Below are 17851 nucleotides of genomic sequence, written 5' to 3' on the forward strand. Positions count from 1 at the left end.
GCCTCCTGGCACCGGGATCAGCGTGACAGGGGGCAGCGCCCAAACCCCCTGATCGCCCTGCGGCTCTGTGTGTGACAGGGGGCGGGGCCACAACCTCCCTATCCGCCCCTGCTCTGTTCGTGACAGGGGAAGCACCCCAACCCCCTGATCAGCCCTGCTCTGTGCCTGATAGGGGGGAGCTCTCCAATCCCCTGATTGCCCCACGGCTCTGTGTTTGACAGGGTGCGGCACCCCAACGCCCCCCCCCCTCCACGGGCCCTGCTCTGTGTGTGACAGGGTAGAGCCATAACCTCTCCATCGGCCCTGCCCTGAGTGTGACAGTGGCGGCGCCCCAACCCCCTGATCGGCCCTGCTCTGTGTGTGACAGGGTAGAGCCATAACCTCCCCATTGGCCCTGCCCTGAGTGTGACAGGGTGCAGCGCCCCAACCCCCTGATCCGCCCTGCTCTGTGTGTGACAGGGGGCGGTGCCCCAACTCCCCTATCGGCCCTACTCTGTGAGTGACAGGGGGGAGCTCCTCAACCCCCTGATCGGCCCTGCTCTATGTGTGACAGGGTACGAAGCCCCAAACCCCCTGATGGGCCCTGCTCTGTGAGTAACAGGGGGCAGCACCCCAACCCCCTGATCTGCCCTGCTTTGTGCGTGACAGGGGGTTGCGCCGCAACCTCCCCATCGACCCTACCTTGAGTGTGACAGGGGACAGTGCCCCAACCCCCCAATCGGCCCTACCCTGAGCTTGACTGAGGGTGGCATCACAACCTCCCAATCCGCCCTACTCTGTGCATGATGGGGCGGTGCCCCAACTCCCCAATCGGCCCTGCTCTGAGCCTGACCAGGGGCTGCACCTAGGGATTGGGCGTGCCCTCTGCCAGCAGGCCTAAGCCAGCAGGTTGTTATCTCCCGAGGGGTCCCAGACTGCGAGAGGGCACAGGCCGGGATGGGGGACCCCCCCCCTGAGTGCACAAATTTTTGTGCACCAGGCCTCTAGTATATATATATATATATGCGCTAATTTTATTGGGGTGACGTTGGTTAATACAATTACATATATTTCAGGTGCACAATTCTATGATACATCATCTGTTTATTTGTACTGTGTGTTCACCACCACCCAAGTCAAATCTTCTTCCTTTACCCTCTTCTACTCTTCTAGCTCCCCCCACCCCTTCTCCCTCTGGTAATCACCAGAGAGGAAGTGTTACTAAGTATCAAAAATGATGTGACTTTTGTAATCAACAAGAACTACATTTCCAAATGACACATGCAGGGTGGAATTGGGGGTACTGGTGGCCCTGGGTCCAGAGTTGATGAGAAGACGCTCTTCTCCTGAGCTTCACCCCTCAGAGTTGGGAATCTGTAGCCAAGAGGAAGGAATATGATGGAGGGAAGCCATGGCCTCAGTACTGGGCCTGGATGCTTCTGTCCCTGATGAGTTTCTTAGCTGAGGTTTGAGCTGAACTATGGCAGGAAGAATTCCTTAGGCCTCCATTGGGCCCCACTGCAAAGAGCTGGACCCCATTAAGGATGTTGTACTTTTTGAGACCCAAATATCCAGATCCTACTATATCCCAACACCTCCCAATGATCCTAATGCAAATATGCAGATGTTACCAGATGTTACTTGTGGGGAAGAAGGGTTCTGTGGACAAATACCCTTTGGGGTTAATTGGGTTAAACAAAGCTAAACAGAATTCTTTGCTGCAAGTTCTCTCTAAACCATATAGTCCTGTGTTTTGCTCCCAAACTCTGTAAATGTTTACATTTCCCAAATTTATGTGGACTGAAAATTAGTTTGCATAGAGCAACTTAGAGAAATGTAGTAAATATATAATTCACAAAGTAAAGTGCAATATTTTATAATTTATCTGTAGCTGTGGATTTCCTTATCTGCAAAAAAAAAAGGGTTTGGCCAGAAGTTTCCAGAGGCCCGGTCCATCCAGCACGCACCCATGGAGACTGGGTTTATGCCAGACATACTGGCCGCTGATTTTTCTCACTTGATCTGACTACTTTATTTGCAGCCCCTGGAGAAATACTTTATTTCAGAAGAATCCTTGCGGAGTATTAGCAAAGGCCTAAATCATATATGCATGATACAAGGGTGATGTTGATTATTATTAAACTAAAATTCTGTTTTTATAACTAGTACTTGTTACAAATACACAAATCCAAGGTTTTAAGTTTTCCATTATATATTTTTTTTCACTTTTCAAACTTACTGGGAAATGTTAGTATGTAATGTCTAATAACTAGAAACTATGAAAACATTATGTAGTATTAGCTTGGCTTCATAGTCTGAACTCTGGGAAATATACATATTGATTGGCAGTGTGAGAACCATTCCTCTGGAAAAATAATAGGCATCTAGTAGATGCTCCTTTGTTTTACTGTATAAGCGCTGGGGAGCCGTGGCTGTTCTAAGACTCTGCTTGGTTTCCCTCCGCAGACAGCGTGGAGGATGAGCTGGAGATGGCCACCGTCAGGCATCGGCCTGAGGCCCTTGAGCTGCTGGAAGCCCAGAGCAAGTTCACCAAGAAGGAGCTCCAGATTCTTTACCGAGGATTTAAGAATGTAAGAACTTCCTTTTCCATTTTACCTTCACCCTCTTCTCAGAGGAGCATAGAGAAGAGAGGGGGGAAGAGGGCAATATACAGTTCTGGGAGAGCCCCCCCCACCCCCCGTCTGCACATTTCAGACCAGTCTTTCCTAGATGTGACTATTGTTGTAACCATTTGGACTATGACTCACTTGGCCACACCAATGCTCATACATTGAAAGCAAGAATGAGCAAAGGAGAAAGGTTTACTCAATTCAATTCTTAGTATTTCTTTTTCTTTTTCAGCCATAATAACATAATCTCAATAAGCCCCAATTACCTCTTCATTTTTAAACTATAGTCTGGTGTTTGACTTGAAACTTGGCTATAAATCGGGCCCATCAAGGAAGTCCTTCCCTTGCACTGGGGAAAAGTCACCATAAATTCAGTAGTTTCTAAAAGACCATGCTGCCACTGACTGGACCACAAGTGTCTGTAGGTAGCCCCTGCATTCAGTTCTCTGTGATCCAGGTGTGACTATGGTAACTCTAATTGAGCTTTCAGAATATATTTTTAGGTTCCTTCATGCATATTACAAACAGCCATCCAACATCCCTCTGACTCCAGGGCATCTGTCTCTATCCCATGTCTGCTCCTTACCACTCTCCTTGCTTGGACTTGCTAAATTTTTCTACCACATTACTCTTCAAAAACATGGTTCTCTACTAACACCCAGGCCTTTGTGGGGGTACACTGGGTGTGAGGGAGGAGCTATAATAAATATGTTCACTGCACAGATACAGGACTCTCCTTAACAGGGATCTGGATGTGTAATGTATCTAGATGACGCATACATAAACATGTATGAAGAGAAAGGGGCTTTAGAGTTATACCTATGCTGCTAGAATGCAGACTTCAGAGAGAGTAAGACTTACAATAAAAAAAAAAAAGCAGCACTGACCACTGGCAGCAGCAAACCACTGAGTGAGTGGCAAGGATGGGGAAAGAAAGGAGGTGAGAAAGACCAAGTCCTGACCCTAAGTAAATCCTAAGGACAGACTAATATAATATACTATAGGCCCGATGCATGAAATCCATGCAAGAGTAGGCCTTTGCAGATGCAGCTACCTCGATCCCTCCCTCACAGCCGAGGTGGCTGCCTTGATCCTGCAGCTGCAGCCCTGGCTTCATCTGGAAGGTCTTCTGTTCTGAAAGGACATCTGGTCGGTCATTCCACTTTTTGGCCGTTCTGTAGATTTGCTTTTATTATTATAGATTAGAACTTCAAATGCATTCCTGTGAACATCTAAGCATCTCTGCTCTAGTTTAAAGATCTTATAATAAGAAAACACATTTCTTTTTAACATTGGACTGTGCATCAGATTTTAAAAAAAAATGGTTGCTGAATAAAGGAGAGTATAATCCAACCTCCCAGCATCCCTGTATTCTTGATGGCTACTACATTACTACTCCACTGCTGTTACTTTAGGTCTCTCCATGTGGGGTCTGATGCCTTTCGCCCCATTTGTTGCAAACTGGAATCATGATTACTGCTTTCATTGACCTCAGGAGCCAAGTCTGCACAAGTCTTATCCAAGTCACACTTCACGAAATATTTCCCAGGCTCCAAAAGCTGCATTCATTTATTTCTTTTATTTTTCTTTGCCTGCTTGCACTCTGTTGTTTCTTTTTCTCCCCTCCCCAACCTCTTTCCCCAACTTTTCTTTCCCCCTTTCTTATCCTTCAGATCTCTTTTCTTTCTTCATTTCTCCATTCTCTCCATTTTTTCCCTTCCATTGTCTCTTCCTCTTGTCAATTCTTGTCTCCTTTCTTTTACTCTTTCTCTTCCTTTTTCTCTGTTTTTTTTCTGTTCTCTTTCTTCATTGTTTTCTGCCCTCCCCCACTCCATGAGATAACTTTCCATCAGACCTTTATATGCCTAGAGCATATTTTACATACTTTTTAAAAACAAACGATTTCACAGTTTGCTCAGAAAATGTTAACTGGTGTCTCTGATAAATCCAACAAGAGTGGTCTTTTAATGTTTGTTTATTTTCCCTTAGTCAAATGTACAACTTAATTTTAAAATAGCCCTAAGATGTAGGGAGAAAGGCACTAAAGCAGATCAGCAGCACTCATGTGTTACAGGATGGCAGCCTCGGAACCAGCTTGCCATCACAGAAAGCAAACCACCTACCCTTAGTTGCTTGAACACCAATTATCTCAAGCCCTTAAGATAGAAAAAATCATTTTCCTGGAACCAATTAAGATATTCACTTTTAATGAAACCTTTTAAAACTCTCCATGTTTTGATTAAAAGGATAAACTAGTCATCAACATCTTAAAATAGTCACATGGAAGTGGCTTACCACAGCAAGGCACCTTGGGTAAAGGTCCCCAGAGTCCTCTAGTCTTTTTCCAGCACTGCATCTCATATAGCATTCCCTCAACTCTAACATAGATTTTTTTAAAAATAAGTTTGTTTGTTTTATTTTTTAATATATTTTATTGATTTTTTACAGAGAGGAGGAGAGAGGGATAGAGAGTTAGAAACATCGATGAGAAACATCCATCAGCTGCCTCCTGCACACTCCCTACTGGGGATGTGCCTGCAACCAAGGTACATGCCCTTGACTGGAATTGAACCTGAGACCCTTGAGTTCGCAGGCTGACGCTCTATCCACTGAGCCAAACCGGTTAGGGCTCTAACATAGATTATTAATATAAATGCAGTCTGGGTCTGGCCAGTGTGGTTAAGTGGTTGAGTGTCTACCTATGAACCGGGAGATCATGGTTCAATTCCCAGTCACAGCACATGCCTGGGTTGCAGGCTCGATCCCCAGTGTGGGGCATGCCAATCAATGATGCTCTCTCATCATTGATGTTTCTATCTCTCTCTCCCTCTATCTTACTCTCTGAAATGAATTATATATATACTAGAGGCCCAGTGCATGAATTCGTGGGCTGGTGAGGTCCAGCCGGCCCGTCCCGATGGGGGCCATGGGGGGGGCCAGCCAGGGTGAGAGGGTGGGCATTTCAGTCATTCCGCCGTTTAGTCAATTTGCATATTACCCTTTTATTATATAGGATATATAAATGGGGTCTTGGAGAAAAGAAAAATAGTGATGGAGGATTTCTCAGCCCCTCACCCCATCTCATGCACTGAGTTACCCCCATATTTTTATTTCTCTTACCACAGGCTAAACTGAGCCTCCAGAAGTAGGCAGCTGATAGAAATGGATAATATAATACCATTTTTTTAACCATTAGTGTGACTCTAAATCATCTGGTAGACTTGATAAGCACAGATGTCTGGGTCCTAGCCCAAAAGATTATGATTTAGTAGGTCTGAGACTGAGCCAGAGAATTTGCCCTTTTAAAAAAATATATATTTTATTGAGTTTTTACAGAGAGGAAGGGAGAGGAATAGAGAGTTAGAAACATTGATGAGAGAGAAACATTGAGCGGCTGCCTCCTGAACACCCCCTGCTGGGGATGTGCCCTCAACCAAGGTACATGCCCTAGACAGGAATCAAACCTGGGACCCTTCAGTCTTCAGGCTGACGCTCTATCCACTGAGCCAAACAAGTTAGGGAAAATTTGCCCTTTTTGTAAGTTCTCAGGTCTGCTGATGCTGCTGGTCTGGGGATCACACTCTGGGAATCACTGGTATAACGCAGACAACGTAAGCTCTGGTGTCACTCAGACTCGGGTCCACATGTTACTTGTTTAGGTAGCTCCCTCTGAATCAGTGGCCTGTATGATCTTGTCTCAACAAATTTGAATAATGACATGTACATTGCACAGGTTTAGGTATGTTTCTTTTCTTTTATCTTTTGTTTTTGAGATATAAGCATAACAATCATGGAGTTAAAACAAAAAAGGGTTATTGTAGTGTGACCCCAAATAGTCAACCTCACTTTTGTGTTCCATCAAAGCAGAGCATTTATGGTTGGCCCACATACCTCCCAGGCAGTGTTCTGGGTTTTGAGCTATGTAACTATGTATTAGAAAGGATGCAGAAAAATACAAGTTATTATCTATACACTGACAGTCTCAAATTTAACTGCCTGTTGCTATCAATTGGGGAGCTTTAAAAATTAAAAATAGTTGGGTATCATGCTTGGTGATTGTGATGTAATTGCTCTGAGAAGAAGCTTGGGCAACAAGATTTATAAAGCTCTCCAGGTAATTATAATGTGCATCCTAGACCAAGAAGCATTGAACTGGATATATGAGGTGTAAGGTGATTCTATCACACACACACACACACACACACACACACACACACCTAATGGTTATAAGTCCTATAATGTCAAATACCAATGGTTATACTGGCTATGTTGGAACCTTATGAAGTCCTTGGTGAGGGGGATAGTTGGGTGTGTGTGAGGGTTGTGGGGAGTGGGAGTAACAGGCCTTACCTCTAGTGATTCTGATTCAGTTAAGTCTGGTGTGATGCTCAATAATCCTTTTTAAAAACAAACAAACAAACAAAAAACTTCATAATAAATTTTTATTTTAATAGATAACTAATAGAAGGCCACATTTGAGAACCACTGACCCAGAAGGCCATTCAGGTATTTATATACATGATTCTAAACTAGCTTTGCTGCTCCCTTTCAAAATCAAACATAAGTTTAGTTCAATTTTAAGTGATCATGAATGGTCTACTGGGGCATGAAGTTTTACTATGGCTATGCATCTTTGGCATTTCCTCTCATTGGTTAATAATTTGTGGCAAATTCTTCCCATCTTTTAAGGCACACGATGAGAGACAGGCTCAAATGCAAAGTGGAACAAAAGTAGGTTTACAGTTGTGAGTACATAAAACACAGAGTTTATTCTTGTATTATTATTAATTAATTATTGTATTATTTTCCATACAAACAACTGTAAACCTACTTTTGCCCCACCCTGTAGTTAGACTTATATGCTTTGGACACCTGGCTTTTTTCTGTCCCAAGTATTTGCCGGCTTTAGTTCCCTTCTCTACTTTTAATTACATTAGGTTAACGATTCAAATATATCTTTAAGGCATCTCTTGAATACTTGTTAATTTGAAGGCTAAAAAAATTAATACTTTTCCTCCCACCTTCTAAGTTTTTCTAGTGGGGCTAATAATCAAATTAACAGAGACAGATTAACAAGATAAAAATCAAATTTTAATACATGTGCATGAGGAATTCACATAAGCGTGAAATATCCCAAAGAGAGTGGGACAACATATATATACAAAGGCAGGAACAGGGTCTTATATTTCAGAAGTGACAATGGATGATGTTGTAAAGGTAATTGAGGAAGAACACACATAACAGAAAAATCATTGCTGGGAGACTCAGAAGCAATGAGACACTGAGGTTATCTAGGTAACAGGCCCCTGCCTGAAGCCCTTCTATTTACCATACTTAATTCTGATCAGACTAAAGGCAACATCCCCCAAATTTCCTTCCTGGAGTAGGTCTTTCCATCTGAATATCTTAGGCAGGAAGGGAGAAGGTCAAAGGTTCTTTCTGAGTCTTGTTTTCTAATTAACAGCTTAAAATCAATATCCCAAAAAGACAGCTTCATGGTGGCAAAACTTTGGTTCCTTCCATTAATGTCCTTTCCCCCTAAAACTGCTAAGTGTTAATATCTTTTTTACCTAGAAAGAAATATGTTTGCATTAGTTTTCTATAGTATATAACAAATTACCACATATTAGTGGCTTTAAAAGCACACCCACTTATTGCCTTACAGTCTTGAGGGTCAGGAGTCCAGCAGTGACTTAGCTGGATTCTCTGCTTGGGCTCTCACAAAGCTACAATGACGATATTGGTTGGGCTGCATTAGTTTCTGGGTCCTGGGGTTCATGGTTGCTGGCAGAAACCATTTCATTGTAGTTGTATTTCCAAGATCCCCACTGTGGGTGTCAACCTGGGGACACAGAGCTCCTAGGCTTCCCATAGTCTCTTGCCAATGGGCCACTCACAAGTTCTCTCCTGACATGGTAGCTCATGTCTTCAAAGCTAGCAAGGTAGCTCCAATCTTAATTTTTTGAGGAATTGCCAGACTGCTTGTCATAGTGGTTGTACCAGTCCACATCCCCAGCAGTGAATGAGGGTTCCTTTTTGTCCACAACCTCTCCAACACTTGTTATTGCTTGTCTTATTGATAATGGCCACTCTAACAGGTGTGAGGTGGTATCTCATTGTAGTTTTGATTTTGCAGCTCCCTAATTGACAGTGAGGTTGAACATTCTTTTCATATATCTATCGGCTGTTCCTATGTCTTCTTGGGAGAGGTGTATTTTCAGGTCCTCTGCCCACTTTTTGATTGGGCTGTTTGTTTGTTTGATGTTGAGTTTTATGAGTTCTTTATATATTTTGGAAATTAAACCTTTGTTGGAGCTACTGTTTGCAAATATCATCTCCCATCTGGTTGGCTGCCTCTTTGCTTTATTATTGGTTTCTTTTGCTGTGCAGAAGCTTTTTAGTTTGATATAGTGCCATTATTTTATTTTTTCCTTTACTTCCCTTCCCTTTGGGGTCAAGTTCATAAAATGTTCTCAATGACCAAGGATCATAAGTTTGGTAGCTATATTTTCTTCTATATAACTTATTGTTTCGGGTCTTATATTTAGGTCTTTGATCTATTTTGAATTAATTTTTGTACATGGAGACAAACTGTAATCCAGTTTCATTCTCTTGCATGTGACCTTCCAGTTTTCCCAGCACCATTTATTGAGGATACTATCGTCACTCCACTGTGTGTTTCTGGCTTCTTTGTCAAAAATTATCTGTCCATATGCATGTGGTTTTATATCTTGGCTCTCTGTTTTGTTCCATTGATCTGTGTCTCTGTTTCTCTGCCAATATCATGCTGTTTTGATCATCATAGCTCTGTAGATACAACCCACAGCACCCCCTCTCCTGGATATTTACCTGAAAAACTCAAAATCATGTATTCACAAAGCTATATGCACCCCTATGTTCATTGCAGCATTAATCATGGTGGCCAAGACATTGATACAACCAAAGTGTCCTGAGATAGAGGACTGGATAAAGAAGATGTGATACATACATCCAATGGAATACTACTTAGGCATAAGAAAGGATGAAATACTGCCATTTGCAACAACATATGGACCTTGTTAGAATATTATGCTAAGTGAATAAGTCAATCAGAAAAAGCTAAGAACCGTATGATTCCACTTATATGTGGGATATAAAACTGAAACTCATAAACACAAACAGCAGTGTGGTGGTTGCCAGAGGGAAGTGGGTAGGAGCAGAAGGAGGTCCTAATATATGGTGACAAGAGAGGATTTGACTCTGGGTGGTGGGCACACGATGCAATATGCAGATCTTGTGACACAGAAACTCACACCTGAAACCTATATAATCATGTTGACCAATGTCACCTCAATACATTTAATAAATAAAAAAAGCTAGCAAGGGAGAGTCTTTCTAGTCCACTAAAGCAGAGTCTTGTATAATGTAACATAACTATGGATGTGACATCTCAGCCCATCACCTTTGCTAATCTAGCACTCAAGGCCAGGAGATTAAAAAGAGTGTGATCTATTGGGAGTCACCCTATGGTGTCCATCACAGCGGTGTTTGTGAGGAGACAGCAACCCCTGTGGAGTGAAGCTGCTGAATTTGGTCTGATGTTACATTCAAGTTCAGTTAATACCCATACTCAGTATTGTTCCTGCATTCAGACATTTCCTTGGAGAATTTACCAAAAGTGGCACCAAACTTTTCCTTGATTAGTTCATTTGAAAGAGAGAGAGGAGTGCCAGAGAGAGAGAGAGAGAGAGAGAGAGAGAGAGAGAGATCAATTTGTTATTCCACTTGTTTATGACTGTATTGGTTGATTCTGACCAGAGATCAAACCCAAAACCTTGGTGTATCAGGACACTCTAACCAGCTGAGCTACCCAGCCAGGGCTCCTTAATTTCTGGAAGAGTTATTATACTGTGGCCAAAGGAACCAGCAGGAGATGAGAGCTCTTTGATGGGGTTTTTCACTTCACTGGAAGTGTTTGAGAACTCATTGCACTAAGATCTTTAAAAATAGCTGATGGGAAATTATAGGGATCTACATTTTTGACAGAGTACATTTACATAACAAGCGTGAAATCTTACTTATGATGGAGAGGGAGTGAGGGAGAGTTTAACATCTGAATGGGAAAGAATGGGATATGTTGGTTAGGATAGAAAACTAAATTGCTAATTGTATAAGGCAATTACTCTTTTGTCATGAGCTCTCAGAGGCATTCTTAAGGCTTTCATAGACCATTGTGTGACCTTCAGTAAATTACTTCTTCCCTGGCAGTTTCTGTCTCCCTGTCAGCAAATTAGGGATTAAGAGATCTTCCTTTCCAATCAGAAGGGAGGTGCGTAATAATGAGTTTTGTTCAGCTCTTGAAGGACTCAGATAAAAGATCTTCCTTTAGTGCAAAGTATTACTCATGTACTTCAGAGTCAAAGTATAAGTACAGAGTTAAAATGTTATTTCCTAGGCCCTAGCAGAGTTTTCTGTTCTAAGGAGAAGGTTGTTGACAGGTATGAGCAGATAAATGTGGCTGCCTCTCTGGCTTCCAAGGACTGGCTTGGTCCAAGTGCTCCCCTGGGTTGAACCTTTCAATTGCCATTTCCTACCTTGGGCAGTTTGTTTAGCATCTTTGGACATTAAGTTCTTCTTTTTTTTAAATATATTTTATTGATTCTTTACAGAGAAGAAGGGAGAGGGATAGAGAGTTAGAAACATTGATGAGAGAGATCATCTTGAAGTAAAAATGATAATGCAATTAGATTCCAGTTCTGGCTCCATTTGGCAATATCCTTGACCTCTCTGTGCTTCACTTATCTCATCTGCAAAATTGGAGAAATACTAGTAGCATCTCATAGATGTGTTGCAAAGATAGGGAATATAAAGCACAGAATATAAAACCGGACTCATTATAACACTCAAAATGTGGCTACTCTTCTTCTTTTTAATCATTATTATTATTATCATTAGCACCATTGTTACCATGCTGCTTCTATGAATTGTGTACTGTCCAGAAGCTCTTTCTTAAAATGTCTTTGTTCCACACTCTTGCCTAAGGACAAATTTGGAAACAGTGCACTTTATTTGATTTGATTTTACTCTGTCCTTTGACTTCTTGGAGAAACTGAGAAAGTCTTTCCCATAATGACTCCTCATAAGGATTCTGTAAAAATCAAAGCAGATAACATAATTGTTGATGTTTTCAACATATAATGCAACCTAGAGATGCAGACATTAAAAAAACACACACAACATATATAGAAGCAACCCTTATATACTGTACTATTCACTAGTAGCATTCCTAAAATATCCAAGATTTCTATTAACTTTTCCACAACAATCCTGTAAAGAAGTTCACATTTTTTTCCTCTCTCTCTCTCAAGTAACAGGTGAATTGGTCCCAGCTAATGGGGAAATTCTACTCCAGTAGGACATTCAGGGATCCAGGTTCCTTTCAATATATTTCCCTGCTCTCCTTGGCTGGGTTCTTGCCCTATCTGCATTGTGAGGTCACTTTCATGTTCATGTCTAGAGGAAAAGTGAAAGAGCTGTAGAGCAGCAGCAGGCAACTTCCCTTAATTTAGAGATAACACAAATGTTATGTACATCGCTTTCACTAACATCCCAAGTGTTCATTAGTCACATGGACCAGTGGGCTCCAGGGAAAGCTAGGAAATGTAGTCTCTAGCTCAGCGGTTCTCAACCTGTGGGTCGCGACCCCTTTGGCGGTCGAACGACCCTTTCACAGGGGTCGCCTAAGACCATCCTGCATATCAGATATTTACATTATAATTCATAACAGTAGCCACATTACAGTTATGAAGTAGCAACGAAAATAATTTTATGGTTGGGTCACAACATGAGGAACTGTATTTAAAGGGCCAGAAGGTTGAGAACCACTGCTCTAGCTAGACAGCAGTGGATTAGAAAAAAAGGGGAAACTAGATTGGGGAAACAACTAGCACTTTTCAAGTCAATAAACATCTCTTCTATTAATTTTCTAGAGAATATACTAAAGGATTCCTAAGTCAGTCCAGCTAATCCTCCTAAGACAATTTAATTCTTTTAAGTCTTGGAAGCAAGGTGTCCATTTATTCTTCAAAATCATATAGCCATTAATGCATCAAGACTTTTAAAATAATAATAGAAAGTTTCTGTCTTTTGACTGCTTCAAGGTTTCCTACTTCCCTTAGCACTATACATCAGAACTAAGTAGTACGTAAAAAGTAAAGAACAGCTTCATCCAAGAAGGTTTGTCAGTACTATTTGTTGTACAGTGGGGCCTTGACTTATGAGTTTAATTCGTTCCGTGACGGAGCTCGTAACTCAAATTACTCGTATGTCAAATCATTAAAGTGAATGAGTGAGACACGTGATGGTGGGCTGATATTGTGGCGTTCACTGTGACGTTCACTGCGCCAACTAGCGGTGGGGTATCTGAAGCTGGCTCGTAACCCGAAATTTAGCTCGAAATGCAAAGCAAAAAATCAGCTGAGAGATGGCTCGTATCTCGAAAAACTCGATAGTCGGAACACTCGTAAGTCAAGGCCTCACTGTATATGGAACCTAGTCTTCACAGCACAGAACCCAAGCACAGGAGGTAGTTAGACTGCTATGCCCATCAATTTTAACAGTATTTCTCCTTCTTATTCTTTTTGGAAGAACTAATTGGTTCACACAAATGTATCACTGAGAGCCCAATAAATAATTTTTCAAATTCAGTACATATTCCTTAACGAACCTGCCATGAAACTTCGAATGTATTATGGTTAAAACCAAAAATAAATCTGGAGCACCATTCATCACTGTAAGCTGCCGACAGTGAACCTCCCTCATAAAGTCCGATTATTTTTCATTTTTTTACAATTCCCACTTAAATGGGTTTATTAATATAAGCCTACCTGGCAATTACTCCTGTAATTCTGGCAGGGATTCAAATCTTAATTACAATGAAGTAAGTTGCCAAAACTATAGAAGTCTTTCAATATTACATTTGAGTTGAGTGTGTTAGACTATAAATTATCTTAAATCTGTGTTGATTAATTTAACTTGAGAAATATAAAGACATGTTTAAAAGAAAATGAGATAGAATCAGTAATTTCTTTATGCATATTATGCTAACATATAAATTATGCTTAATATATGACATCCCAACTCCCATAGAATTTAGATTAAGTCAAAACTTCTTATCCTAAGTTCCTCCTGGTTGTTAATCCTTTCCACAAGCAAATATGAACCAATCCTTTATTCATTGCTAACTACATGTCAGGGACTTGGCTAGTACTGACACACATTAATGAGTAAAAGAGAATTGTCTTCTACTCACAGCCATTAGAGTCTAGTGTAGGAAGTGTGAAATTAGTAAGAAAGGAAAGAAAGAGTTAACTCAGACATAGTTTTTGGCTCTTTTTCCAGTTCTATTTTGTCATAGCAGTATCTACTCATTATGCAGAAAACTTTAAACAATATAATCTAGAAAGAATTGTTTAAAATGCCTTTAAAACTACTGGGGAACTTTAGAGGACCATGTCAATAGATAGATGTTGCTTCATTATCTTCTAAAAGGCTTTTTTCGGTTGTTTTGCATAAATGAGCCAATGATACTTTCTCTCTCTCTCTCTCTCTCTCTCTCTCCTTTTTCTTTTTTTTTTTTTTTTTTTTAGGCTTTCTCAGCATAGTTCCTGGTTAGGTTACTCATAATGAGGCAGTTAGCTAGTTATTTAGTCTATCTAACTTTCTAAACATTATGCCCTTTCTTCTTGCAAAAAGAGATTATTAAAAAATGTTTGCAGAAATGTGTGTAGAAAGGAAGAACAAAAAACGTTCCAAGCAGTATTTTAGTGCCTTATTACCAAAAAAGTATATAGCATAATTTCTGCCATAAAAAGTCCAACTTGAATCTTGTTACCAAAAATGTGGTCCAATACAGAGTTCTTTGTAAAAAGAAAAGAAAAAAAATTAAACATTATTTGAAGTAAACAAATTCCAGGAAAAGTCATGATTTGTCCCTTTGCAGTGTATTGTTACAACCTGTGGTCTGTAATTACTTTAGGACTCTGATTTCCCCTGTTACCCATGGTGATTGGAAGTGGAGTGGGCAGTAAGTTTTTCATGGAACTAATAGTAGTTTAAACACATTTTAATGTACCATACACAACCCAGCAATTACTGCTTGTCGGCAGCAGAATGAAGGCACCATATATCTGTGCATTGAAGTGACTGCTAATAATGCCTCCTCGGTCTCTTCTGAAACTCCACATAAAACCCGGTATTCGTTCCCTAATGGAAGGCAAGCCTTTTACTGAACACACTTTGTATTATCATTAATAAGTGCTACTGATTTATTGGATAGATTACATTTATTGAAACCAGAATGGGAGCATGCAGTTAATTACCAGCTTTCTCTATTTAATTAGTGTTTTGTGTGACTAGAATATTCTTCAGTTGATCATAGTGCTTTCTGTTAGAGTCCAATGAATGTGTGTTGAAGGGAGGCCATCTCCAGCAGCACCTTGCACTGCCCTCTTCTGTGCATCACTAGCACTACAGATTTATTTATTTTATTTTATTTATTTACTTTTAAAATCTTTATTGTTGAAAGTATTACATATGCCCCCTCACCTCCCCTCCCCCCATTGACCTCTTCTAGCCCGCCTCAACCCTGACCCCAGGCCTTCACCACCCTACTGTATGTCCATAGGTTATGCATATATGCATACAAGTTCTTTGGTTGATCTCTTCCCATCCACCCACCCTGCTCCGCCTCCCCTCTAATTTAGGGAGGATGTGTGTTTCAGTGCATAGATGGAGAATTGAGACCCACCTAATCCTGGATTGCAATCTCAACTCTGACACTTACTAGTCACTTTACCCTGGAAACCTCATCTTCCTTATTTGTAGTGGGAATAATAGTGGTGAGGAGTCTTAAAGAAATAATCGGTAAGTGCGTGGAGAGGCTTATATGTGACAAATAACTGTTGCAGAGTGCTGAGCCCTTGCATTTCATTGGCTCAACATAAACAAAAATGTCTTGTGCTGACACTCTTTGGGTTTCGTGGTGAAGGTAAATGATACATTCAGAGCCCTGTTAATACATCTTTGAGAACAATGAAAGCAACCTTCTCAAAATTTTGCAGAGACAAATATTGAAGACTTGACCTATGTGATGATTATTTGTCCTCAAGTCAAATAATCAATGAAATAGCCAATGAGATTATGAAATCTCTGCCTTCTTTACCTGCAGATCCTGTCTTCTGCTTCTTGCTTCAGGATTCTCTCTATTATATCAAACTGCCTCTGGAATTCTAAGTCACCTTTTCCCTTCCACATATCAAATCATGAAATCTTCATCAGCAATTCCCACATATGTACTGAGTTCGTGAAGAATGTGGAACTGCAATAAACACTTGGAAAATGGATAGTAAGCAAATAGATGTGAGTCCTGCCCTCAAGAAGTGAATGGACCATATAATTTGGTATCTATTTTTCCACATTATTACTATAAAACCTGGACCATTTATTGCCTGTATGGCAATTTTTGGCAGAGTCATCCTAATATCAAGAGGTTCAGAAACTTCTCAAGGTCATTTAGCTAATTAGTAGATGTGACATAAATATAACAGATACATCTGAGCTCCCATTTCAAAATCCCAGTGTGATATTCCAATGAGAACACACAGAATGTTACAAAAATAATAATAACAATGAAAATAAATTTTTAAAAAATCTTGGTCCTAAACACAGGGAGTTTTTAGCTCTTTAATATGACAACTAGGTAGAACCAGAATTCATGGTTCTAATTTGATGTAGCATGCCTGTCCCGAGGTGAGCAGTTAATATTTGTCATGCAGGTGCCATATGAAGTTCCAGATTATATCATGCAGGTGCCATATGAGGTTCCAGATTATGTACCAAGGGGTTTATAAGTTAGAGAAGCAGCCTAACATAAGGATAAAGGGCATAGACTCTGGAGTGAGACTGCCTGGCTTCACATCCTGATTCTGTGACTTTTCTTACTTGTAAACTTGAAGATGCCACTTCACTTTTCTGTATCTCAGTTTCTGTACAAAGATGACTCTGACCTTTTCATCTAAGCAATCAGAAAAATGGATTGACATTCTGAAAGGCTGAAGGAGGACCACATATGGAGAGGAAGGTCACAAGCCCCATCTTGTTTGGGGATTTAGCATGCCTTGTTGACATCCAAGGAGAATTATGGAGTTGGTAGTAGCATACATATGCCTAGAGTTCAAGAGGAGCTATCCAAGCTGGGAAATAAATACTGGTGACCTCCCTACCTAAATTATATTTATCTCCGTGAGACTAGATGAGATCATCAAGGGAATAAGCACAGCTATGGTCAGATTCATGTTTTATAAATCTCACTCTGACAGAGCAGAGTCGGAGGAATGAGAGTGGAGGCTATTAGACCAGCTTGAAACCTCCTGCACCAGTTCCAGCTCACGCCTGATTAGCAAGGATGATAGACAACAGAAGTAACCACGGTAATAATAAAAATGAATCATGATGTGATGCAATCATAAATTAAAAAGTGAATACAGCCCTAACCAGTTTGGCTCAGTGGATAGAGCGTCGGCCTGTGGACTGAAAGGTCCCAGGTTCCATTCCGGTCAAGGGCATGTACCTTGGTTGTGGGCACATCCCCAGTGCGGGGTGTGCAGGAGGCAGCTGATCGATGTTTCTCTCTCATCGATGTTTCTAACTCTCTATCCCTCTCCCTCTCTCTCTATAAAAAAAAATCAATAAAATATATATTTTTTAAAAAGTGAATACAATCCCAGTTACATTAAAAATGTAGCAGAAATGCTGTGAGGGCCAGGCCCCTCTTCTTATTTTTGTGATGTGAAAACAAAGAAGGCAGAGATTAGTTTGTATTTTGGAATTTCTGCCACTGGCCCACAGGGAAGACTGGACGCTCATCTTAACAAATCAGAAAAGACAAATTTCCCAATGTTTTAGCAATGACAATCCTTTGATACCACCTATCACAGAACACGTTGTCTCCAAAGTCACTACACCATGCAACTACAAGACCTCAAAAGGACACAAACATATACATCTTGAAGAATCACATTTTCATTTTCTTTTTTTAAAATATATTTTATTGATTTTTTACAGAGAGGAAGGGAGAGGGATAAAGATTTAGAAACATTGACGAGAGAGAAACATTGATCAGCTGCCTCCTGCACACTCCCTACTGGGGATGTGCCCGCAACCAAGGTACATGCCCTTGACTGGAATCGAACCTGGGACCCTTG

The 17851-nt window shown here is 40.7% G+C and overlaps 1 protein-coding gene across 6 annotated transcripts in view; it reads left to right on the forward strand.

The window, feature by feature from the left end:
* Positions 1–17851, forward strand: part of KCNIP4 (Kv channel interacting protein 4) — a 968730-nt gene that overhangs the window by 879953 nt on the left and 70926 nt on the right. For all 6 annotated transcript variants that reach the window (XM_005884863.2, XM_005884866.2, XM_005884865.2 and 3 more), the window contains one exon: positions 2446–2570. In XM_005884863.2, the coding sequence (XP_005884925.1) occupies positions 2446–2570 (125 nt within the window). The remainder of the gene's footprint in view (positions 1–2445; positions 2571–17851) is intronic.

Source organism: Myotis brandtii, unplaced genomic scaffold (genome assembly GCF_000412655.1).
Source record: "Myotis brandtii unplaced genomic scaffold, ASM41265v1 scaffold869, whole genome shotgun sequence".
Lineage (NCBI taxonomy): Eukaryota > Metazoa > Chordata > Mammalia > Chiroptera > Vespertilionidae > Myotis > Myotis brandtii.